We start from the raw sequence: 27,179 nt of genomic DNA, 5'->3' as shown, positions 1-27,179 counted from the left end.
CCGCCCAGATTAGGGCTGTCACGATTATGAAATTTGGCTGACGATTAATTGTCTAATAAATCATTGCGATTATGACGATTAATTGTCTGTTTTAGAGCTTTGACTTTTAATTCTCATACATTTTTTATTCAGCTTTGAAACGACCATATTGTTCTGAATATAAAGACTATGTTCTTTTTCTTGGAAATACATAGGAAAAAATTGGGTCATCATACTTAAGGTTTAAGCTTTTACCTGCCAATAATACATCCGCCAAATACTTGTAAATTAAGTAAATTGATCAGGAGTGAATTGAAGCCGCCATTAAAATGCTATCAGTCATAGGAAATCTTCTAGTCTGTTTTTTTTCTCACTTGCAAGACTACAATAAAAGTTTACTTCTATGTTAATGAGATTTTGGTAGACTGGTTTTCACACTGAAATAATATTAAATTGTACTGCAGGTTATTTTTATGGTATATGCTTTAGTTTTGTTTTAAGTGATTGTGTTGTGGCGGGACATTTGACAAGTATTACCATGGTTTAGTTACAATATATACAATAAAATATGCAATATCCAGATGCACTACAGCTCTGTCAGGGAATACGGCGTGGAAGAACCCAAGCGCAGGCAGGCAGTGAAGGGGTTAACACAACAAGGCTTATTTTATTAAATAAACAAAAGACAACTTGACGCCGGCTGGAAGGCCGGCTGGACAGGGCTTGACGCCGGCTGGAAGGCCGGCTGGACAGGGCTTGACGCCGGCTGGAAGGCCGGCTGGACAGGGCTTGACGCCGGCTGGAAGGCCGGCTGGACAGGGCTTGACGCCGGCTGGAAGGCCGGCTGGACAGGGCTTGACGCCGGCTGGAAGGCCGGCTGGACAGGGCTTGACGCCGGCTGGAAGGCCGGCTGGACAGGGCTTGACGCCGGCTGGAAGGCCGGCTGGACAGGGCTTGACGCCGGCTGGAAGGCCGGCTGGACAGGGCTTGACGCCGGCTGGAAGGCCGGCTGGACAGGGCTTGACGCCGGCTGGAAGGCCGGCTGGACAGGGCTTGACGCCGGCTGGAAGGCCGGCTGGACAGGGCTTGACGCCGGCTGGAAGGCCGGCTGGACAGGGCTTGACGCCGGCTGGAAGGCCGGCTGGACAGGGCTTGACGCCGGCTGGAAGGCCGGCTGGACAGGGCTTGACGCCGGCTGGAAGGCCGGCTGGACAGGGCTTGACGCCGGCTGGAAGGCCGGCTGGACAGGGCTTGACGCCGGCTGGAAGGCCGGCTGGACAGGGCTTGACGCCGGCTGGAAGGCCGGCTGGACAGGGCTTGACGCCGGCTGGAAGGCCGGCTGGACAGGGCTTGACGCCGGCTGGAAGGCCGGCTGGACAGGGCTTGACGCCGGCTGGAAGGCCGGCTGGACAGGGCTTGACGCCGGCTGGAAGGCCGGCTGGACAGGGCTTGACGCCGGCTGGAAGGCCGGCTGGACAGGGCTTGACGCCGGCTGGAAGGCCGGCTGGACAGGGCTTGACGCCGGCTGGAAGGCCGGCTGGACAGGGCTTGACGCCGGCTGGAAGGCCGGCTGGACAGGGCTTGACGCCGGCTGGAAGGCCGGCTGGACAGGGCTTGACGCCGGCTGGAAGGCCGGCTGGACAGGGCTTGACGCCGGCTGGAAGGCCGGCTGGACAGGGCTTGACGCCGGCTGGGAGGCCGGCTGGGGCGCCGGACTGGACATCAGACTGGACGCCGGACTGGACGCCGGACTGGACGCCGGACTGGACGCCGGCTGGATCACCGGACTGGACGCCAGCTGGATCACCGGACTGGACGCCGGCTGGATCACCGGACTGGACGCCGGCTGGAACACCGGACTGGACGCCGGGTGGAACACCGGACTGGATTCCGGCTGCACCGGACTGGATACCGGCTGCACCGGACTGGACACAGGGCTGAACACAAGACTGGACACCGGACTGGACGTCGGCTGGACGCCGACTGGATTACCGGACTGGACTCCGGCTTCTGCACCGGCAGGGAGGGAAGTCCGCGCTGCCCGCCACTGCCTCTTTCTCTTCAGCCGAGCCACCCGCCTGGAGGTCGGCTGAAGGAAAGAGGCAAAGGGTGCGGCTGGCTCAGGCTGGGACTCCTCAGACGTGGAGCCCCAGGACTCACGTCTCCCCCGCTTCCCGCCGAGGCTAGCTGGCGGCTGAGAGGACGGTGTGGCGACGCCCACAACTCCGATCCGCAAGGGACCGTCCTCTGGGATAGCCGCCAGCCCCGTGAGACGCTCCGCCATGGACACTCCCCTGGGCTCCTCACGATTCATCGCGAGTTCGACCTGGTCCGCGAAGCCCAGGTGTCTCAACCGGCGCATCTCAGCTGGCTCGAAGGGTTCATCGAGGCAGCTGTTGAAAATTACCTTCAACTCTGCCTCGGTGAACCCCGAGTAGCACGCGGTGTACAGGAAGTCCATGGCGAAGTCCTTCACAGGGGTCCCCCTCTGGCGGAAGCCGAACAGGACGTGAGCCTGGCGGCTCCTGTACGCCTCATTCGACTCCATGCCTGCTGGGTTCGGTGGTGGCTCGTGTATTCTGTCAGGGAATACGGCGTGGAAGAACCCAAGCGCAGGCAGGCAGTGAAGGGGTTAANTTCTGTCAGGGAATACGGCGTGGAAGAACCCAAGCGCAGGCAGGCAGTGAAGGGGTTAACACAACAAGGCTTATTTTATTAAATAAACAAAAGACAAAACAAAAACCCACGAGGGGGTAAAACACAACGACAGGGGAATACAATAATACAAACTAAACAGGAACACTCACGAAATAAACTAAACTAAGACAACACTAGACAAGGAAAAACTGACTAAACTTACTGATTAAATGATACAGGCAGGAACACGAAGAACTCATTCACAGAACAGACGTAGTACAATCACCATAAACACGCAATACACGAGCTCAGGACAAAGAAACAAGAGGGTATATATATATAGGCAGAGACAAACGAGGGATAATTACACAGGGCAGGTGTGGGACATTAGACACTCAGGGAAAGTTAACAAGGAAACGAGAGGAGCGGGGCCAATGACAAGACACTGGAGAGATCGTATATTATTGTCAAAAGGACAACAATATGTTTCTCTCCACACATAACCAAAGACTTTGTCATGGCTCTGCTACAGGACCAAGAAAAACATGACTAAATGAAGCAGAGCCATGACACAGCTCCCCCTAGTGTCTTCTATAGAGATGTGCAATAATTGCGATGATCTGAAACCATCGCGATGAGGTCAACCAATCGCGATGAGACTATTTATAATCGATTTATAATCGATTATTTAATAATGGTGACAGCCCTAGCCCAGATGCGCATTTTCTACTAATGCGCTCTTTTTTTAAACACAAAAATATTGCGCCATTGACTTTAGACTTTGGACCAGGTTTGAGTTGGTCTATGGCGCAGTCTATTTTCAGTTCCTCAAAATAGCAACGCGCCAACAATGTGCCTGAGCACACCTCTTTTGTAGACCAACACGCACAAATGAGCGCAAATGCATTTGCTATTTAAACTACGCGTCGCAGGACTGGAAAATGAGAACTGCGTCAGGTAGAAACTAGCAAAAACACTTGCGCCGCATTGCGCCGGGTGTACAATAGGGCCCTGAGTGTGAAAATGCTGCATGTCAATCAGTTTCATATGCAACCGAATTTTCGACCAATGAGATGTGTCTAATATGGACGGGGCTACTTGGCAGCACAATACAGTGAAAATAGCATTCAACAAAAAGCCACCACTCATTGCTCATGGCTGGTTAGGAAAACACTCGGATTAGCATAAAAAGGATAATTTTATCATTTGCTGCATTAATCACTTAACATCTGGTTAACAGTGTTATTTTTTCCATTGAGCAAAGCAATAAAGCTATGTTCAGTTCCTGAGCTAATATAAAGATAAATATAAACCTCCAAGGCATGAAGGCATATGCCAAACCATATCAAATAAAATTTAATTAATATGTTCTATTAATGTCTGTTGCCAAAAATTGAGCTTTATTCAATAATGTGTCGTAGCTGAACAAGCACACTTTATTAACATGGCACAAATCGCCAAAAAAGTAAACAATGTGAAACCATTTAAGACAAGCGCATATGGTACTTGTAGGAGCTTGATTCAATGCGCCATATGTCTTCTATAAAGGCTAACACAGAGGGACGCTGTCCCTCACATTGCGTTCTCTTTCTCTCTGTCTCTCTCTCTTTCTCACTGGGTCCACAACACTCAGCCCAGACAGAATTAATGTGCAAGTCATCAGTCACACAGGAAGCAGAGCAGTGTGATAAGAACATCCCCAATATTACCTCAGAGCTTACCACAGCGCCTGTTAGAAGTGTCATATTCATTATTGCTTAGCACAGAGCGTGTGCATTTTTTTTCATATAAAGTGTAGAAAGAACACTTTAAATTAGCGTGTCGGTGTGGAATATTACACAATGTTCTTGTTATATTGAGTAATGAGATGGAAACCGGTTGATTCTTTCATATTTATGGGTAGCTTTGTGTTTACTTTTTACATTTGACACTTAAAATGATAGTTCACCCAAAAAATGAAAATGCTGTCATTGTTTACTCACCCTCATGTCATCCCAAACCTGTAAGACTTTCTTTCTTCTGCAGAACACAAATGAAGACATTTTGAAGAATGTTGGTAACCAAACAACTGCTCTACCCATTGACTTCAATGGTTTTGTGTCTGTACAATAGAAGTAAATGGGTAGCGCTGTAGTTCAGTTACCAACTTTCTTCAAAATATCCTCTCTTGTGTTCTGCAAAGGAAAGAAAGTCATACAGGTTCGCAATAACAAGAGGGTGATTAAATGATGTCAGAATTTTCATTTTTGGGTGAACTATCCCTTTAATGTCCCAAGTTTGTTTATTTTTTGGGAATCACATGGCTTTGGCATTGCAAGCGGCATTCTCCACTGGCTACTTCCAGTGTCATCACGTTTGAGACATAATACAGTGTTTACATAAACCCTTTATCAAGTAATCTGTAGTGGCTGAACATTGAAATGAGTCACAGACCATGGACAGGCCAGCGGTCGCAAACACACACGCTCAAGGTGCTGGCACTCTGCTACTTGTTGGCTATTGCGTGGTGGGGCAGGCAGTTTGGGTGATGGCCATGCCTATCGCTTCTGCTCCCCCTGCGCCCCTCGGGCTGCTCCCGCTGGGATTTGGGCCTCGGGCAGCGAACAGACTGCAACTTCAATCTGTTTAGTTGCAGCATTGAAACGTAAATCCCTGAGCTCAAGTGAAAAATAACCCGGCCAGGGCAAAGACAGCAACAACAGAGCGTGATGCAGCGTTTCAATGAATAAACAGGGAAACCTGCTTTTGAAAGGCGCTTCAAAACAGATGGAGGAAATTTTACCACCAACAGGGACGGAGAGAGGAAAAGATATTCAACGTTCAAGGCAGCCGAAATTAGAGAAGTGCCCCGCTGTTTGGTAAATGTCAGGGAGACTCTTTGTATGAGACTCTTTAGTGCATTGATTATCTGTCCCTTCACATTGTGTTCGGGACACTTTTCAGTCCATTGAAAGGTATTGAAATTATTATTAATAGCCTGGCAACAAGTGAGAAAATCAGCGAGGTGCTAAACATGGGTCTCGTTCACGTGTAATTGCGTAAATGTGTTTTTTTCTTATGCATACAGAAACGCTCCTTTCAGAAAAATGTTTTGTTTTAATGTTTTTCATGTTAGTCTGGATTATTTTAAATACAGGAGTGTACAGTATGTGGTTTGCCAACCTGATCTCACAGGAATTCATAACTATTTTACAAAGTGGCTGATTTGTACGATGTGAATCGTACAAAAACATACGATCATTAGAAAAAAGCGTACAAACAAGATTGCACGAATTTATACAAATTAGCCACCTCATAAAATTGTTATGAATTCCTGTGGGATTGTGTTTGCTTAGCATATTATTCACACACAGTAAAATCTCCATTGTTAAAAAATGTCAAATTAACACTCACAGTGTATAAATAATCCACACTCTCAAAGTGTGGATTATATAAACACTGTGAGAGTTAATTTGACCCTTTTTAACACTGCCGATTTTGCTGTGCATAGACTATGTCATTATAACACAAAACATCTAATGCCCGGGAGTCATTAGTCAATTTTATTCCAAGTGCAAACTTAAAATTTATCGTGAAAACATTTGCACTCCGATTTTACACCCAGATACATGCAAACACATGTAAATGTGTCTGTATTTCTATGTCTATATTTTAAATAATCACATTCTGTTGTCTTCTGCAGTCTGTTCGCAGTTCGCTAAAGGAGTCTATGCCATCATTGGCATATATGACAGGAAGACGGTGAACATGCTGATGTCGTTCTGCGGCGCACTGCACGTCTGCTTTGTGACGCCCAGCTTCCCCATGGAAAACTCCAACCAGTTCGTCATCCAGCTGAGACCCGAACTGCAAGATGCCCTGGTGGGCGTTATTGAACACTACAAGTGGACCAAGTTCGTCTACATGTACAGCTCAGACTCTGGTGAGACCTACTTTTCATGATCTATAGCGGAGAGCTCTTATAATTCCATTTTGATTATGGCTGCTTGGTTTTGGAGTCTCAATATTTACCCCCACGTTGCTGGTGTGCGGAATGAGTCGGCTTTTGTTTTCTTCTCGCTTTGTTTGTGAACTTGTTGGTGTGCAGTGACAGATATAGATGTGACTCATGAGAGAGCTGCCTGGTTGTGTGTCGCTTTTCTGTGGTGTTCTGATCTGAGTGGATGCATTTCGGTTTGCACTCATTTGTTCGTCTTTCTCCATGGATATCTGCCAAAATGAGGCGGTTGTACCCAGTGCGTACCATGAATGTGTTTTGTAATGTTGCCTGTCAAGGACTGGCAGAAGAACCCAAGCGCAGGCAGGCAGGGAAGGGGTTAACTCAACAAGACTTTAATAACTAATAAAACACAAAACAAACACCCTCAATGGGGGAAAATGAAACTAAGAGATATAAAGAAAACAAAGACTTCCCACGTGGGGGCAAAACATAAAACAAGAACAGCAAATAACCTAACTAATAAGCATGACACAACGTCTTACAAAAAACACAGCAGGGTAACAAAGGCAGGGGCACGGTAACTCACAACACGACCAATCCACAGACAAGGCAAGGAACAGGAACCACGGGTATACACGAAAGACACCATATACAACGCAAACACAACGTAATACACGAGCACACGACAAAGAAACAAAAGGGTATATATAGGGAAGACAAACGAGGGATAACGACATGGGGCAGGTGTGAGACATTAACTAATCAACAAGCAATAACGAGGGAACGAGAGGAATGGGGCCAATGACAAGACACTGGAGAGAACGTATATTATTGTCAAACGGACAACAATATGTTTCTCTCCACACATAACCAAAGACTTTGTCATGGCTCTGCTACAGGACCAAGAAAAACATGACTAAGGAAGCAGAGCCATGACAGTTGCCATTTAGAAAGTGTAAATCTTGTTCGCTATGTCAATCAAGCCTATAGAAATGGAGTATTAGGTTTTAAGCCACATTTGACCATAATATAAATTAGATTGAAGTGATATTGTTATGGGGCTAAACAACTTTGCATCACATAACAAGAAAGCAGTTGGACTGGTTGAGGCTCGTGCAGCATCTTTACTACTTTTGTTACATGTTATTTTCTGTCCTAATTAATCCATATTTATCCATATAATCCATATTTGACTGTTAAACATAATTTTCTTCGTAAATACTGTGCAACATGCATCAAGTCTGTGTAAAGACCCAAATTTGGTGCATTAATGTGTCCTATATGGGCAATTCCATGCAAATGTCAACCTTAAGAAAATGTTTTTAAAGCATAGTTTTTCATAGTCGGGTAAGGCCCCGGTCACACTTGCCTTTTTACTCCATTGACTTCCAATCATACGCATGCAAATGCGACAGACCTGAAACACAAGCCCATCCGAAGATATTTCGCATTTCGCTACGTAGCAAAGTTCAAGTTTGGTGAACTCTGACCTGCGAATTCGCATCACCTGAATGCGTGAGACCAATAGAAGATCTCGGTACAGAAATGTAAAATATGGAGGAATCGCTCCTGCCCATTTTTGTAGCACCGTCGGCGAATTTTGCATGCTCAAAGTCTAGTCTGACCACGGCATAAGTGAATTGTCACATCCACAACCAAATTGTCACATCCATGATGGTCAATATTCCTCATCTATTGGGCACATAAAAATTTAAATAAAATAACTATTTTATGTTCTATGAAGAGCCATCCCTTCTCCATTAGTTGGATATTATTGCTTCTGGTTTGTACTTTTTAATTCACAGAAATCCTAAAAAGGCTCTAAAACATTTTTTTGTCACATCCATAACAAACGAATTTTGCTCTCTTTTAAAACAGAAAACTCATGTATTGACTGATATTTTTCTGATGTCTGGACTGGAAAATATAAACACATGATTCAATATTTTGGTAATACAGTCTCTGAGAATTTAAACGAAAAGTTTTGAAAATGTCACATCCATAACGCTGGAATTGTCCATAGTGTAGATCACTCTAGATAGGCAAATGATATAATTAAAACCAATATGTGATAATAACACAGATATGATCCATGCTAGTGTTTTTGTCAGAATAAAATCTATCCAGCTAAAGTCAAGAAACTCCAAGTCCCAAACAGGGCTATACTGTCATTGCAAATTCCTGAAAGTCCCAGATCTGCTCTAGAAAAGTCATGAGCAAATTGTGCCACTTCCCATGTCTGGCACACCTGTCTGCACCAGGTGTGCTATTCTTCCCATCCCCCCTACAGCCAATCGGCAGCAATATCCCCGTAATGTGTCACCATCTGTCACAGACATTCATCTCAGCCATGATGCCATCTGAATATTGCAGGTTATTTAGGACAGAGGTGGAGAAATAGTGACCCACAATGCTTTGGGCACTGAATCTCTTTTACCATCAGCTTTCCCATCTCCTTTTTTTTCCCGTCTCTCCTTTTTTATTGCGGCTGTCTGTTCTGTCATTGGTCGGCGCACAACAGGTTTGATGTACACCTATATGAGTGCCACGAATGTCTCGGTGATGGTTTTATCTTGTGAAAGTGCTGAGGGCTCTGGGTTAAGATTGTGGGATCATTAACTCTGTGACTGAGAGGAACCAAACTGCAGGAATCCATATCACCAGCCTCTTGTTGCCTAGATACAGCGCCGCACTGTTTACCGGGTTATTTTAAGCCTTTTAAGGGCATACGTATGAGACTGTATGTAGCCTGTATGTGAACCCGTCCACACCGACAGCTGGCCATAAGCTCCCTATGCAGATACACAGATACCTTGTGACTTTAATTTCACAGCAGCTCGCTGGGTTTCATGTTAGCGTAGTACTCTGTTGGCATCATACCACCCCAGATGAGCAAGAATGAGGCTAAGAAGAGGCATCTTTCCCCGCTGGCCCTGTTCTTGGTGTGCATCGTGAGTCATTTGTTCTGCCTGCTGAGAGCGTGAGCCCCTTAATGTCAAATCACCCTGCAGTCTTAAAGCGGTCCAGCTGCACTCACACTGAGTCAAACAGAAAGCAAAACTGGCTCAGATGCAGAGGGGTCAAAGTGCAAGTGCTCAAAACAGAGGCGGTCTGAAGCAGAAGAGGAAATCAATATTCCTCCTCTCCCCTGCCATCAATGTGTGCCTCCTTTACTTCGGAATCCAGCTATTTTTAAATGATTCCCCCGTACTTAACTATATGTAGGTGTTTCTGAAACTTTTGGTCTTTCTTTTGTCCCAGGGGTCGTTTTTTTATTCAAACTAGCAGATTTCAGATTTGGTTTTGTTATCAGAAGGTCACGTTAAAAGTGTCTTTGTGATTTATTTTTGTCATTTTTTTGAAATGCCCTTTGTGTGTAGATTTGATTGTTTTAACTTTGTCCCAAACTCAGGCTATCAATCTTAAATGATAAAAGTTTACATATAGTCATCTTTATGATTATTTTATCATTGCTTTTAAGGTCCAGTGTATGAAATTTAGCGGCATCTAGCGGTGAGGTTTGCGAATTGCAACCAACGGCTCACTCCACCCCTCACCCTCCCTTTTGAAGCACTACGGTGGCTGACATAGAACTAAGATGTCATCACGTTTTTGTTTTTCTGCTGAAGGAGATAACATATTCACAAAACGCTACTGTAGAAACAACATGGTGAATTCAATGCGAGGGGACCTGCGGTGTATGTAGATAGAATCTCATTCTAAGGTAATTAAAATATAACGGTTCATTATGTAAGGTCTTTATACACATCTCTAAAAACATAGTTACGTATATTAAATTGCAAATTGCCTGTAGTTGAAGAAACACACATACACAGAGTGGAATTCGTGGCTGATTTCCATTTTTGATATCCAGTTGGAGTTCTCAATTAAACTCACTTTGTGTAGTCCATTTTCACAGAATGGCACAGGTCCAACTCTTAGTGATCTATTTTACGGTTTATCCCACCCCATGAATGAAATATTTCTGTTAGATTCATTGGGTCCATAAATTATAAAGCACGTATCCTTGTTTTTCTCTTTTTAATTACGGCTCATGCAAAAGCTGTACGGTGTTGCGTTGAAGAAACGCCGTAAAATCCAAGAGCACTTTTTTATTTTGGATGCATAAAACTAACCCGAATAAGTCCATTAAACACTTCATTAACAATTCCCAACATAAATGCTCCCATGGTAGTTATCTATGTATTTTTGTAGAGCTGTCGAGCATGCGTTGGATCCGATTGCAGGAGGCAATTGACTCCCACTGTTAGTTTTTGACGGTGTGTTGACTGTGCACATACTGTAAAAAGAGTTTTAGGTTTGTGAAGTTACTGAATGAACTTGGCCTGAAATATTCAGTAAAGCACTCTCACACAGCAGAAAGCAGAGATAGAGGGGTTTGGATGAATTTGAAGGTGCTGGTCATTGTGCTGATGCAACAAGAACACAAGAAGCATAAGATACTCTCACTGGCAGTATAATAAGTGCAAACATATACACGCTTGTGTCATGGGATCCTTCAGAATGGCTGCCTCTTATGTGAAAGTAAAGTTGAATTTGGTGTTATCGCTATGGACACTGTCTCTGTTTTAGAATCTAGTGAGCTGTCTTTATAGGGAGCATTTCAAGGCATCATAGGCATGTGTATGTGAAGACTGCTTTGAATGGTAGGCAGTATAATCATTTTTGGTCATTTAAGCAGACCAGACCTGGCAATCCCAGAATGCATTGCAACAAGCTCAGTGAATAGAATAAATGGTGGAAACATAGATTTGAAATATACTCAATTATACTTAAATGTATCAAATAGTTTTAATTTAATTTAATTAAAAAATAAGACTCGAATTGCAAAGTTGCTGCTTATGTAGGTCATTTCATTAGTTAGGATGCTGCCTATGTATGCAGCAAACAGTAAAGCATATCAGTAGACTTGTGTGGTGTTAAGGTATTGATGCTTTTGTGTTGGATGATAAGAGCACTGTTTTTCTATCCGGAGAGATTTGCGTTCACTGATTGGTCTCTCAGGGTTGTGCATATACATCTGCCATCTGTAAATCTGATGCTGAGATCAATGTCTTCACTAATCGAACCCCATTACTGTTTGTGAGCAATGTTGCTGAATCTCACTCTTTCTCTCTACTCTTCTGTATCTTCCAGACAGGTTTTTACGAATTCACAGCCAGTAAAGTGACATTTAGAAGGTCAGAGGTGGATGCAGATAACAGAGTGGCAATACTACAGTCCTGAACACTGCTTGATTGTTTTAGTTTGGTTTTGCTCTTTAATGAACTTGCTTCTGCATACAAGCATTTGTTCTTTCTAATGCTTTCATTGTAACACGGTACATTCACATAGGGGTTCACTAAAATTTTAGCCATGAAAACTAAAAAAAATCGACAAAGGCCATACAAGCAAAACTCAGTGTTCATTTTTAAGTGGTCTACACAGTTGTTGTAGCAAAATAAATCTAGGCTAAATTTATTTTTGTACATTTTGTTTTGAGTCTCATTTTTATGTTCTTTATAAGATTTATCGTATTTATTTTGCTGTTGTTATTAATATTTAGCACATTGGGCAGCTTTGCTGTTTAAAGGTCCAGTGTGTAATTTTTGGGGGATCTATTGACGGAAAAGCAATATAATATACATAACTATGTGTTCAGACCTCACATGATGAAACTATGTTTTTCTTACCTTAGAATGAATGAGCTATTTCTATCTACGTACACAGTGGGTCTGCTTGCATGGAATGTTGTTGCCATGTCACTATGTTGTTTCTACAGTATCCCTAAACATACAATCTACTCTGCAGAACGCATTTCATAAATATGTTACCTCATTCCGGAAAGAAGTGAAAACGTGACGACATCTTAATCCTCTCTCAGTCTCCGTAGTGATTCGAGGGGAAGGGGTGGAGTCAGCGGTTGGTTGCAGTTTGCAACCTCACTGCTAGATGCTGCTAAAAATACACAATGGTCCTTTAATACAATATAAATAAATTCTACTTACTAATTTAACCTGTTAAACTCTAAAATTACGTCATAAAAGTATTCCCTTAATGTTTACATGTATTTCTGTAACTCTAACTTTCTTATGTGGTATCATTTGAAAGCTTAGAGTCTCTAGTTTCTGGAGAAGTGCACCTTTTTGGCATTTATGGTACATAAAATAACTTATTTAGGCTGAAATTCATAACTTCCCCATGTCATAGCCCCTTTAAAATCATGATTGTTTATGATCACGAACATTTTTCATAACGCTAGAATAGTCCAACATGTTCAAGTTATATATCAAATGAAAGCTCTTATTCTACAGAATATAAATCTCCAGTTGGATTCATTGATATTTTACCACATATCAAATGCAAGTCGAATGAATTATGATGAATTTGTCACGCTTCGGGGTGAGACACAAAGATACAAGGAACAGAGGACCCACACGCAGACAGTGGGTAAGGGGTTAACAGGACATTTAATAAATAATTCAAAACAAAGACCCACGTGAGGGTAACATAACAAACAAGGGGAAACTACAACAGGACAGGACTAAGACTAATTACACCTAACAAGACTAAGATTAACATATGACATAACTACAAAAGACTACACTAGACTAGACTAGACTAGACTAGACTAGACTTACACGGAACAGACACTCACCATACAAATGACAATGAACCAGCACAGGATAGAAAACACAGGGACCTTAAAAAGGGAACAAATCAAGAGGGAACAGGTGTGGGGCATGAACTAATAACAATCAATAACGAGGAGATACAAAAGGGCGGGAACACAGACAAGGACCGGAGAGAGTATTGAAGGCCGAAAAGGTCAAAATGACTCTCTCCACACATAACAAGAGGTTCTGTCATGGCTCTGCCACAAGATCAAGAAAAGCAAGACAAGATGGGGCAGAACCATGACAGAATTTGATATTTGTAAACAAACAACACATCCATAGAACATCTAAGCTAATAACTGCATCCCATCATTACACTAAGCCACAAATGCTACATAATCTTTTTCATTAGGTTGTTTTCTACAAAATAAGTCCATTCCTACCTCTTTTCGTGGTTTTAAAAGTTAAATATCCGCTTTCAATGTCTCCCATCAACGTGCTGCGTCTGCAACGTTTCATAAAAGCTTGGATAGTTAAAATGCTGTAAAATATCTGAACCTCTGTCTATCCACATGATATACATATTAGACGGAAGCTCAGAATATGACCTCTATGTAGACCCTCATTTGTCCAAATAGGCGAATCAGAGGCTGAGATATGGCAATGCGCAACAGGGGAGGCGGACCAAAACACCATGAGCAAACTCAACACCAAGTTTTGCTTGTTACATGCACTTTCAGCTGTGTTACATGCAATTTTGAGAGGTTTACCATGAAATTACACAAAAATATTCCATTTATTTCATTGTATGTGGTTATGGGGTCTGTTTAAAATTGGGTATGCCAAATTCAGGCAGAAATTACGAAAAAAGGACACTTGAGTTGCTTTAGAATAATAAATGAATACCACATGATGATAGAGAAAAAAATCAAATTCCCTCTATTTGTTGAGACCTGTTGGAATCAAGAACAACTGTCTGCAGGTTCCTGGGCCCCTCAGATTCAGAGTAATACACTTTCAAAAACAGACTTTAGAAAAAAAGCACCTTTCTTTTTGCGTCTTTTTCGTAGGACTGACAACACATACAACAATGTTTATCACTTTCAGCAGTGTTTTATGAAATTTGGAGGGGTTTCCTGGAATATGCCACCAAATTTGCCGGCTGCACCGGACTGGATGCCGGACAGGACGCCGGCTGGACCACCGGACTGGTTGGAGACCACGCTGCCCGCCGTTGCCTCTTCTTCTTCCACCTAGCCACCCGGCTGGTGGTCGGGTGATGGAAGGAGGTATACGGAACGGCTGGCTCCGGCTGGGACTCCTCGGAGGTGGTACCCCAGGACTCACTTCTCCCCCGCTTGCCAACGAGGCTGGTGGACGATGGAGAGGCTGCCGTTGAACTCCCCAGGGCCACGACACCCATGACGCAACCTTCCGGGATGGACGCTAGGCAGGAGCGTGGAGCGTCAGGAGAGGAGCTGACAGGGAGGCCACTCAGCAGCTCCTGGAAGGATCCTCGGATCATCCTCTCGCGAATGGCCCGAGGAGGAGGTTCGACGAGACCCGCCAGGAAGTATGCATTGAAGAGCGCCTCTGGCAGAAAACCCCTCCGAGACGCAGATGTCCGGGCATACTCCGCCAGAGGTTGATTGCCCTGGGGTGGAATCGGGCCGTCACCCTTCTGGATCAGGGTTGACGTTGTCTGCCACCAATCGGCCAACTCCCACCTCGTAGAGGCCGAGGTGCTGCCTGCTGGGTTCATTGGGGCTCGTGTATCCTGTCAAGGACTGGCAGAAGAACCCAAGCGCAGGCAGGCAGTGAAGGGGTTAACTCAACAAGACTTTAATAACTAATAAAACACAAAACAAACACCCTCAATGGGGGAAAACGAAACTAAGAGATATAAAGAAAACAAAGACTTCCCACGTGGGGGCAAAACATAAAACAAGAACAGCAAATAACCTAACTAATAAGCATGACACAACGTCTTACAAAAAACACAGCAGGGTAACAAAGGCAGGGGCAGGGTAACTCACAACACGACCAATCCACAGACAAGACAAGGCAAGGAACAGGAACCACGGGTAGACACGAAAGACACCATATGCAACGCAAACACAACGTAATACACAAGCACAGGACAAAGAAACAAAAGGGTATATATAGGGAAGACAAACGAGGGATAACGACATGGGGCAGGTGTGAGACATTAACTAATCAACAAGCAATAACGAGGGAACGAGAGGAATGGGGCCAATGACAAGACACTGGAGAGAACGTATATTATTGTCAAACGGACAACAATATGTTTCTCTCCACACATAACCAAAGACTTTGTCATGGCTCTGCTACAGGACCAAGAAAAACATGACTAAGGAAGCAGAGCCATGACAGTTGCCATTTAGAAAGTGTAAATCTTGTTCGCTATGTCAATCAAGCCTATAGAAATGGAGTATTAGGTTTTAAGCCACATTTGACCATAATATAAATTAGATTGAAGTGATATTGTTATGGGGCTAAACAACTTTGCATCACATAACAAGAAAGCAGTTGGACTGGTTGAGGCTCGTGCAGCATCTTTACTACTTTTGTTACATGTTATTTTCTGTCCTAATTAATCCATATTTATCCATATAATCCATATTTGACTGTTAAACATAATTTTCTTCGTAAATACTGTGCAACATGCATCAAGTCTGTGTAAAGACCCAAATTTGGTGCATTAATGTGTCCTATATGGGCAATTCCATGCAAATGTCAACCTTAAGAAAATGTTTTTAAAGCATAGTTTTTCATAGTCGGGTAAGGCCCCGGTCACACTTGCCTTTTTACTCCATTGACTTCCAATCATACGCATGCAAATGCGACAGACCTGAAACACAAGCCCATCCGAAGATATTTCGCATTTCGCTACGTAGCAAAGTTCAAGTTTGGTGAACTCTGACCTGCGAATTCGCATCACCTGAATGCGTGAGACCAATAGAAGATCTCGGTACAGAAATGTAAAATATGGAGGAATCGCTCCTGCCCATTTTTGTAGCACCGTCGGCGAATTTTGCATGCTCAAAGTCTAGTCTGACCACGGCATAAGTGAATTGTCACATCCACAACCAAATTGTCACATCCATGATGGTCAATATTCCTCATCTATTGGGCACATAAAAATTTAAATAAAATAACTATTTTATGTTCTATGAAGAGCCATCCCTTCTCCATTAGTTGGATATTATTGCTTCTGGTTTGTACTTTTTAATTCACAGAAATCCTAAAAAGGCTCTAAAACATTTTTTTGTCACATCCATAACAAACGAATTTTGCTCTCTTTTAAAACAGAAAACTCATGTATTGACTGATATTTTTCTGATGTCTGGACTGGAAAATATAAACACATGATTCAATATTTTGGTAATACAGTCTCTGAGAATTTAAACGAAAAGTTTTGAAAATGTCACATCCATAACGCTGGAATTGTCCATAGTGTAGATCACTCTAGATAGGCAAATGATATAATTAAAACCAATATGTGATAATAACACAGATATGATCCATGCTAGTGTTTTTGTCAGAATAAAATCTATCCAGCTAAAGTCAAGAAACTCCAAGTCCCAAACAGGGCTATACTGTCATTGCAAATTCCTGAAAGTCCCAGATCTGCTCTAGAAAAGTCATGAGCAAATTGTGCCACTTCCCATGTCTGGCACACCTGTCTGCACCAGGTGTGCTATTCTTCCCATCCCCCCTACAGCCAATCGGCAGCAATATCCCCGTAATGTGTCACCATCTGTCACAGACATTCATCTCAGCCATGATGCCATCTGAATATTGCAGGTTATTTAGGACAGAGGTGGAGAAATAGTGACCCACAATGCTTTGGGCACTGAATCTCTTTTACCATCAGCTTTCCCATCTCCTTTTTTTTCCCGTCTCTCCTTTTTTATTGCGGCTGTCTGTTCTGTCATTGGTCGGCGCACAACAGGTTTGATGTACACCTATATGAGTGCCACGAATGTCTCGGTGATGGTTTTATCTTGTGAAAGTGCTGAGGGCTCTGGGTTAAGATTGTGGGATCATTAACTCTGTGACTGAGAGGAACCAAACTGCAGGAATCCATATCACCAGCCTCTTGTTGCCTAGATACAGCGCCGCACTGTTTACCGGGTTATTTTAAGCCTTTTAAGGGCATACGTATGAGACTGTATGTAGCCTGTATGTGAACCCGTCCACACCGACAGCTGGCCATAAGCTCCCTATGCAGATACACAGATACCTTGTGACTTTAATTTCACAGCAGCTCGCTGGGTTTCATGTTAGCGTAGTACTCTGTTGGCATCATACCACCCCAGATGAGCAAGAATGAGGCTAAGAAGAGGCATCTTTCCCCGCTGGCCCTGTTCTTGGTGTGCATCGTGAGTCATTTGTTCTGCCTGCTGAGAGCGTGAGCCCCTTAATGTCAAATCACCCTGCAGTCTTAAAGCGGTCCAGCTGCACTCACACTGAGTCAAACAGAAAGCAAAACTGGCTCAGATGCAGAGGGGTCAAAGTGCAAGTGCTCAAAACAGAGGCGGTCTGAAGCAGAAGAGGAAATCAATATTCCTCCTCTCCCCTGCCATCAATGTGTGCCTCCTTTACTTCGGAATCCAGCTATTTTTAAATGATTCCCCCGTACTTAACTATATGTAGGTGTTTCTGAAACTTTTGGTCTTTCTTTTGTCCCAGGGGTCGTTTTTTTATTCAAACTAGCAGATTTCAGATTTGGTTTTGTTATCAGAAGGTCACGTTAAAAGTGTCTTTGTGATTTATTTTTGTCATTTTTTTGAAATGCCCTTTGTGTGTAGATTTGATTGTTTTAACTTTGTCCCAAACTCAGGCTATCAATCTTAAATGATAAAAGTTTACATATAGTCATCTTTATGATTATTTTATCATTGCTTTTAAGGTCCAGTGTATGAAATTTAGCGGCATCTAGCGGTGAGGTTTGCGAATTGCAACCAACGGCTCACTCCACCCCTCACCCTCCCTTTTGAAGCACTACGGTGGCTGACATAGAACTAAGATGTCATCACGTTTTTGTTTTTCTGCTGAAGGAGATAACATATTCACAAAACGCTACTGTAGAAACAACATGGTGAATTCAATGCGAGGGGACCTGCGGTGTATGTAGATAGAATCTCATTCTAAGGTAATTAAAATATAACGGTTCATTATGTAAGGTCTTTATACACATCTCTAAAAACATAGTTACGTATATTAAATTGCAAATTGCCTGTAGTTGAAGAAACACACATACACAGAGTGGAATTCGTGGCTGATTTCCATTTTTGATATCCAGTTGGAGTTCTCAATTAAACTCACTTTGTGTAGTCCATTTTCACAGAATGGCACAGGTCCAACTCTTAGTGATCTATTTTACGGTTTATCCCACCCCATGAATGAAATATTTCTGTTAGATTCATTGGGTCCATAAATTATAAAGCACGTATCCTTGTTTTTCTCTTTTTAATTACGGCTCATGCAAAAGCTGTACGGTGTTGCGTTGAAGAAACGCCGTAAAATCCAAGAGCACTTTTTTATTTTGGATGCATAAAACTAACCCGAATAAGTCCATTAAACACTTCATTAACAATTCCCAACATAAATGCTCCCATGGTAGTTATCTATGTATTTTTGTAGAGCTGTCGAGCATGCGTTGGATCCGATTGCAGGAGGCAATTGACTCCCACTGTTAGTTTTTGACGGTGTGTTGACTGTGCACATACTGTAAAAAGAGTTTTAGGTTTGTGAAGTTACTGAATGAACTTGGCCTGAAATATTCAGTAAAGCACTCTCACACAGCAGAAAGCAGAGATAGAGGGGTTTGGATGAATTTGAAGGTGCTGGTCATTGTGCTGATGCAACAAGAACACAAGAAGCATAAGATACTCTCACTGGCAGTATAATAAGTGCAAACATATACACGCTTGTGTCATGGGATCCTTCAGAATGGCTGCCTCTTATGTGAAAGTAAAGTTGAATTTGGTGTTATCGCTATGGACACTGTCTCTGTTTTAGAATCTAGTGAGCTGTCTTTATAGGGAGCATTTCAAGGCATCATAGGCATGTGTATGTGAAGACTGCTTTGAATGGTAGGCAGTATAATCATTTTTGGTCATTTAAGCAGACCAGACCTGGCAATCCCAGAATGCATTGCAACAAGCTCAGTGAATAGAATAAATGGTGGAAACATAGATTTGAAATATACTCAATTATACTTAAATGTATCAAATAGTTTTAATTTAATTTAATTAAAAAATAAGACTCGAATTGCAAAGTTGCTGCTTATGTAGGTCATTTCATTAGTTAGGATGCTGCCTATGTATGCAGCAAACAGTAAAGCATATCAGTAGACTTGTGTGGTGTTAAGGTATTGATGCTTTTGTGTTGGATGATAAGAGCACTGTTTTTCTATCCGGAGAGATTTGCGTTCACTGATTGGTCTCTCAGGGTTGTGCATATACATCTGCCATCTGTAAATCTGATGCTGAGATCAATGTCTTCACTAATCGAACCCCATTACTGTTTGTGAGCAATGTTGCTGAATCTCACTCTTTCTCTCTACTCTTCTGTATCTTCCAGACAGGTTTTTACGAATTCACAGCCAGTAAAGTGACATTTAGAAGGTCAGAGGTGGATGCAGATAACAGAGTGGCAATACTACAGTCCTGAACACTGCTTGATTGTTTTAGTTTGGTTTTGCTCTTTAATGAACTTGCTTCTGCATACAAGCATTTGTTCTTTCTAATGCTTTCATTGTAACACGGTACATTCACATAGGGGTTCACTAAAATTTTAGCCATGAAAACTAAAAAAAATCGACAAAGGCCATACAAGCAAAACTCAGTGTTCATTTTTAAGTGGTCTACACAGTTGTTGTAGCAAAATAAATCTAGGCTAAATTTATTTTTGTACATTTTGTTTTGAGTCTCATTTTTATGTTCTTTATAAGATTTATCGTATTTATTTTGCTGTTGTTATTAATATTTAGCACATTGGGCAGCTTTGCTGTTTAAAGGTCCAGTGTGTAATTTTTGGGGGATCTATTGACGGAAAAGCAATATAATATACATAACTATGTGTTCAGACCTCACATGATGAAACTATGTTTTTCTTACCTTAGAATGAATGAGCTATTTCTATCTACGTACACAGTGGGTCTGCTTGCATGGAATGTTGTTGCCATGTCACTATGTTGTTTCTACAGTATCCCTAAACATACAATCTACTCTGCAGAACGCATTTCATAAATATGTTACCTCATTCCGGAAAGAAGTGAAAACGTGACGACATCTTAATCCTCTCTCAGTCTCCGTAGTGATTCGAGGGGAAGGGGTGGAGTCAGCGGTTGGTTGCAGTTTGCAACCTCACTGCTAGATGCTGCTAAAAATACACAATGGTCCTTTAATACAATATAAATAAATTCTACTTACTAATTTAACCTGTTAAACTCTAAAATTACGTCATAAAAGTATTCCCTTAATGTTTACATGTATTTCTGTAACTCTAACTTTCTTATGTGGTATCATTTGAAAGCTTAGAGTCTCTAGTTTCTGGAGAAGTGCACCTTTTTGGCATTTATGGTACATAAAATAACTTATTTAGGCTGAAATTCATAACTTCCCCATGTCATAGCCCCTTTAAAATCATGATTGTTTATGATCACGAACATTTTTCATAACGCTAGAATAGTCCAACATGTTCAAGTTATATATCAAATGAAAGCTCTTATTCTACAGAATATAAATCTCCAGTTGGATTCATTGATATTTTACCACATATCAAATGCAAGTCGAATGAATTATGATGAATTTGTCACGCTTCGGGGTGAGACACAAAGATACAAGGAACAGAGGACCCACACGCAGACAGTGGGTAAGGGGTTAACAGGACATTTAATAAATAATTCAAAACAAAGACCCACGTGAGGGTAACATAACAAACAAGGGGAAACTACAACAGGACAGGACTAAGACTAATTACACCTAACAAGACTAAGATTAACATATGACATAACTACAAAAGACTACACTAGACTAGACTAGACTAGACTAGACTAGACTTACACGGAACAGACACTCACCATACAAATGACAATGAACCAGCACAGGATAGAAAACACAGGGACCTTAAAAAGGGAACAAATCAAGAGGGAACAGGTGTGGGGCATGAACTAATAACAATCAATAACGAGGAGATACAAAAGGGCGGGAACACAGACAAGGACCGGAGAGAGTATTGAAGGCCGAAAAGGTCAAAATGACTCTCTCCACACATAACAAGAGGTTCTGTCATGGCTCTGCCACAAGATCAAGAAAAGCAAGACAAGATGGGGCAGAACCATGACAGAATTTGATATTTGTAAACAAACAACACATCCATAGAACATCTAAGCTAATAACTGCATCCCATCATTACACTAAGCCACAAATGCTACATAATCTTTTTCATTAGGTTGTTTTCTACAAAATAAGTCCATTCCTACCTCTTTTCGTGGTTTTAAAAGTTAAATATCCGCTTTCAATGTCTCCCATCAACGTGCTGCGTCTGCAACGTTTCATAAAAGCTTGGATAGTTAAAATGCTGTAAAATATCTGAACCTCTGTCTATCCACATGATATACATATTAGACGGAAGCTCAGAATATGACCTCTATGTAGACCCTCATTTGTCCAAATAGGCGAATCAGAGGCTGAGATATGGCAATGCGCAACAGGGGAGGCGGACCAAAACACCATGAGCAAACTCAACACCAAGTTTTGCTTGTTACATGCACTTTCAGCTGTGTTACATGCAATTTTGAGAGGTTTACCATGAAATTACACAAAAATATTCCATTTATTTCATTGTATGTGGTTATGGGGTCTGTTTAAAATTGGGTATGCCAAATTCAGGCAGAAATTACGAAAAAAGGACACTTGAGTTGCTTTAGAATAATAAATGAATACCACATGATGATAGAGAAAAAAATCAAATTCCCTCTATTTGTTGAGACCTGTTGGAATCAAGAACAACTGTCTGCAGGTTCCTGGGCCCCTCAGATTCAGAGTAATACACTTTCAAAAACAGACTTTAGAAAAAAAGCACCTTTCTTTTTGCGTCTTTTTCGTAGGACTGACAACACATACAACAATGTTTATCACTTTCAGCAGTGTTTTATGAAATTTGGAGGGGTTTCCTGGAATATGCCACCAAATTTTTGTAATTACACCACTATATGTGGATATGGTGTGCATTTAAAATTGGGTATGCCAAATTCAGGCGGAAATCCAAAAAATGTCCCAGAGCTAAACAGGAAAATAAAAAGTATACAAAATATCTTAAGATTTTTAGATATTCTCAAACAGGCTTATTATTTACAGATATATAGAATTTTCATTTCAGTGCCTCGCTGCTTTCATACAAGCATCTCACGTGTCCTAGAATGTTCCTCTAACTGAATGCTTTTGCATTTTTCACATTTGTATTCTAGGACTGTCGGTTCTGCAGAAGGTATTGGACACATCAGCCGAGCGTAACTGGCTGGTGACCTCTGTGAATGTGGAGACAATGACAGAAGCATCTTTCGTCAAAGTGTTCCAGGATCTGGACAAAAGGAAGGAGGGCCAAATCATCATCGACTGTGAGCTTGAGAGGCTCACCTCCATACTGAAAAAGGTAATTGCCTCTCGCCCTTCTTATTATAGTCCTGCGAGCTGTCGAACGCTCCATATTATTGTATTTCAAATTTTGCATATTCTTGCCTTAAAATGCCCAAAATATGTCGTCCACTCAAGGCAAACAGCTACTATGTTAGTCATCTTTAATTCTGCTAATATCCATGCCGTTATGAAAATGTTTTGGTAAACACCAGCAGGCCGAGACGCCTCAACTTAAAATGCAATTCAGATCGCAAGCGTCCAGACGCAGCCTTCGGCCACTCTTATCAGATGGAGCGGCCAGTGCAACAGAGGTCCAGTACGGCTATCTCACGCACACAGCTCCAAGGACAGAGCAGATAAATAACACTGGGTTGACATTTGGGCTTGGCAGCAGCGCCGTGATGACGCGCCGATTTTCTGTCACCTTTCCCCTCTGCCTGCAGGAGTAGGCATCATTTCGCAACTGTAATTAATGATAGTGTGCCATTTCTCTTTTTGCCTCCCTTTTATCTATTTCATGGCTTAAATGGAAGACCCTCAACAGGACGCGTTGTGTTATTGATAGCATGGCGCCCACAGTTAAAGCTGTTGCATCGTTTTGCGGCAATTTGCACAGCACATCTACACAAAGTTTTCCTCTCTGAAAGCAATCATTCATCACCATGCGTACACCAATTGTGACGGAAAAGAACATTGCTGGAATTTTCCTATAGGAAACATTTATTCTAACACAAATGGCCATGCACATGAAGAAAAGAGATGTCTTCACTAAGAAGAGTGTCTGCTAATAGCAGCCTTCCTTTGCGTGCGCTGTCTGCATTGTTTTGTGTCCGTAATACTAAAGAAATTGTTGAATTAGGTAGCAATATAGGCCACAAAATTAGTGCTAAATGCATTTTTCTCAATGCAAATTGTCATCTTTAGCGCTAGGTTGTGATGCAGGCGACTACTGCGATCTGGCATAGTTTAAAGAGGCTGTACAGCATCAGCACCACTGTGATCCAGACAGCTCTTTAAAATGCAGAATGTGTGATCGTCTACACTGTGTGTCTGGATGTATATCTTCTCCATCATTTGATGAATTATTGCTGTTTTGATTGCTGAAAAAGTACACAAAAAGCTCTTTTAAACAAAATCTCATCTACCGCTTGTTTTCCACGGGTGGGAATGATTGTGCGTGAGGCAAACAGCATAAAAATAGTTTAGGAACTACGGAACAATCCTAAAATAGTTTAGGAACTACGGATCCTAAAATATGCCTGATTTACATAGAAAGGAGGCACATTTGCACTGAAAAGCATTACAGCGCTTAGTTTAATGGCATCATAGCGCTTTTCATTATCTAGTTAAACTAGATCCTGAAGGTGGTTAGTGAATAAAAGGCAGATTTTTGCCAGTTTTTAGTGAATTCTCAAAAACTAGCATTTAGCCCTGAACCGGTATTTCCCTGGAAAAGTTAAATGCATATACTGTATGTGTGAGAAGTTTTTTTTTGTCAGCTAGAAGCACATTAGCATACAAATGGTCTCCGAGCTAAAAGAAGATTTCTTTTTTTATTTCACAGAAACTTTAAGTTAGATTTTTGCAGTCTGCATTAGTGTTGATCATGACATTTGAGATACAAAAGAAGGTCACAAGTGCTTTTTGCCCTGGGCTGGCCTGCCCGAGGAGAGAACCCTTCTGGTGCCTCCATTAATAACTAATGCTACTGACTGTCATGCCCACAAGCTAAAGTGTGCTTGCACAACTTGAAGAAAAGTGTGAAAAAGTGTGGACAAACACTATTTTTAAAATTAAACAAATGAAAACATAACAGTTTGATAGTGTCAGACTCTTAGGCACCCATTGACATCACATACACATAAGCTCGCTCGCATTCATCCACACGGGTTAAAGTACTCACCCTCGGTCGATGTAGTATACCAAACAGAACTGAGGAGAGTGCTAAAGTGTTCCTCCCCGTCAGCATATGACTCATTGTTTTTCACCACTGTTGTCCTCTCGGTGGCTGAAGAAGCTTTGTTATCTCTATATACACACACACAAAGAAAACCTACATCATAGATCTTCATTCTCCACCTCTGTCTTGCTGGAAAAACATACATAGGCATCTTGATTGTAATTCAGACTGACCGATGATGTGAATGTAAATATGACAGCTTCGGGAATGCCACCTAAATGAGAACCTGCAGAAAGCGAGTGTGTTTGTTTAGATGAATGTGTGTCGTGATCATTATGATGCTGGTATTGTGTCTTTGGTTGGTTTTATGACAGTGGTTCAGCAGTCATTAGAGTGTAAGTGGGTTTCCCCAGAGACAGCGTTTCAATCTTTCTCCATCCTCCTCAGCGTGTCTCGCCTCCTTCCCACACCCATCTTTTTGCCAACATGAGGCAAGAGGGAAACACACACACACATGCTGATACACACTAATTGCCTGCTGATTTAATTGATGATTGCTGTGAAAGATTGCACTATTATGGAAAAAATCTAAGTGTGGGAATTTTCAGGAACTCCTCATTATACAATATTAACACACACCTTTTTGTCTGAATATATGGAAAATATTGGATATGTTGTGATTTGCTCATTTTTGGGATTTGTCTTTGACTTTTGAGTTGACTTATCAATGTTTTGTTCAAGCATGTTTTATGTTAAGCAAGCAGATCGTTATTGAGCTGTGTTATGGGTTATTTGCCTGAATATGGTAACACAGGAGTGAAGTACAATATTGTACAATATATTGAATTTCTTTAGACTTTAGACTGTTTTTGTCCTTAATAGTACAAATTATGTAAATGTATAATTATGTTTTGATGTCTTTGAAATATTAACACTGCATTGCAGCATTCCTAAGCGCAAATCTTTGGGCGTTTTTGTCGCCTAGAAAGATTTGATCACCAGTTTTATATTATAGATTTAATGGACAGTGGTTTAAGATGGGTTAAGTTTTTTTATTGTGATTTCTCTTTATTGTGTTCCTTGTTTTTCATTTATGTTTATGCAGTGTTACATTTGCCAGAATTTCTGTGGTTTGGAGTAGTTTCCTACAAACACTTTCTTTCTTTCTAAAATACATTCCATTTATTTGGCGTTTGTGTTTTCTGTTTACAAGTTTTATATTAAAGAATTACTGTCCCTATTAATTTTTCATTACCATTGTGTCAAATATTTTAGACAACAACAGTTTTTTTCCAAAATGGAGGGTTTCTTTCTATTTGATTTTTATGAAAATTTGATAAATATGAAAAGTGACAGGGGTGCACACCTCTGCCAGGGCTGAAGAAGAATAACAGTTTCAAGATCAGAAATGAAATTATGTCTTTAAATTTAATTGTATCTTTTCACATCACGATCTAAGATTAGCTTAATTGGGGGCCGGTTGCATAAACGGATTAGACTAGTCTTACAAATTAGTCAATTTAGTCATCTAAATCAACATAAAAAGGTCAATTTCCATTCAGAAACATTTGACTGCTAGCTAATTTATTGGCAATTTATTTAGTGTAACTTATCCAATTTTTTTATTCAAAAATCTTCTCACTATATCAAACTTCACTTAAAGATTGATCAAAGTCATGAACAGATCTTTATTTCAGAAAATGGGATAAATGTTTTAATAAATATAAAATATAATTTAAAGAAGTGTCCTTTTTTCAAGATTTCAAGTGATGGAATTCATTACTTTTGAATGTGTTTTTACCTCAGTGGTCTGTTACAGTAGCTTTTCTTGTGTCTGTTCCAGATCGTTGAGCAGGGGAAGAATGTGAAGAGTTACCATTACATCCTAGCAAACCTGGTAAGCCAAAACAAACACCACTCATATTAACACTACTGTATGACAGACCTTATGAATAATTTGAAGAATTAAGCTTTTGAATGTCACAACTACGCTTGAAGGATTTGCATATTTTCACTACTGACCAACAGTAAGAAACTACTCGCAGGCTATGACTAACAGATAAGATGTTATATAAATGCTTCCTGGCGAATGGATCTGTTATTCTGATGAGCTGCAAATGATTACTGCGGTCTGTACGTACGCTCAGTGTATGAGAATGGAAAGACAAATTGATTTAAACAGAAACAATGATAATCGCAGCATTAATATTCGAGGTGTGCTCGTGCATGGTGCACTGCTGAGGATTTTAAATAAAACCAGTCTGGCCGGTTTGTTAGGTGTAATTGTAAATGATAAATGATCAAGCTTGCAAAGCAATAACGATTTGCAACTGCCTGATATTTCCATAATGGCTGAATTTTAAGGACTGTGAGGAAATTACTCTTAGTGTCTGGGATCTCAATATTATTTACACAGTGTTTGCGTGTGTGAATGC

General features: G+C 41.5%; 1 protein-coding gene across 6 annotated transcripts in view; it reads left to right on the top strand.

The window, feature by feature from the left end:
* Positions 1-27,179, top strand: part of gria1a (glutamate receptor, ionotropic, AMPA 1a) — an 81,164-nt gene that overhangs the window by 9,911 nt on the left and 44,074 nt on the right. For all 6 annotated transcript variants that reach the window (XR_008964110.1, XM_057348812.1, XM_057348811.1 and 3 more), the window contains exons 3-5: positions 6,299-6,538; positions 22,676-22,860; positions 26,588-26,641. Coding sequence is in view for 5 of the 6 variants with exons in the window: in XM_057348812.1 (XP_057204795.1) it covers positions 6,299-6,538; positions 22,676-22,860; positions 26,588-26,641 (479 nt within the window). In the remaining variant the exon portion in view is untranslated. The remainder of the gene's footprint in view (positions 1-6,298; positions 6,539-22,675; positions 22,861-26,587; positions 26,642-27,179) is intronic.

This window comes from Triplophysa rosa, linkage group LG13, assembly GCF_024868665.1.
Source record: "Triplophysa rosa linkage group LG13, Trosa_1v2, whole genome shotgun sequence".
NCBI lineage: Eukaryota > Metazoa > Chordata > Actinopteri > Cypriniformes > Nemacheilidae > Triplophysa > Triplophysa rosa.
Note: the sequence above shows the minus strand (reverse complement) of the source record. Positions and strands in the feature narration are given on the sequence as shown.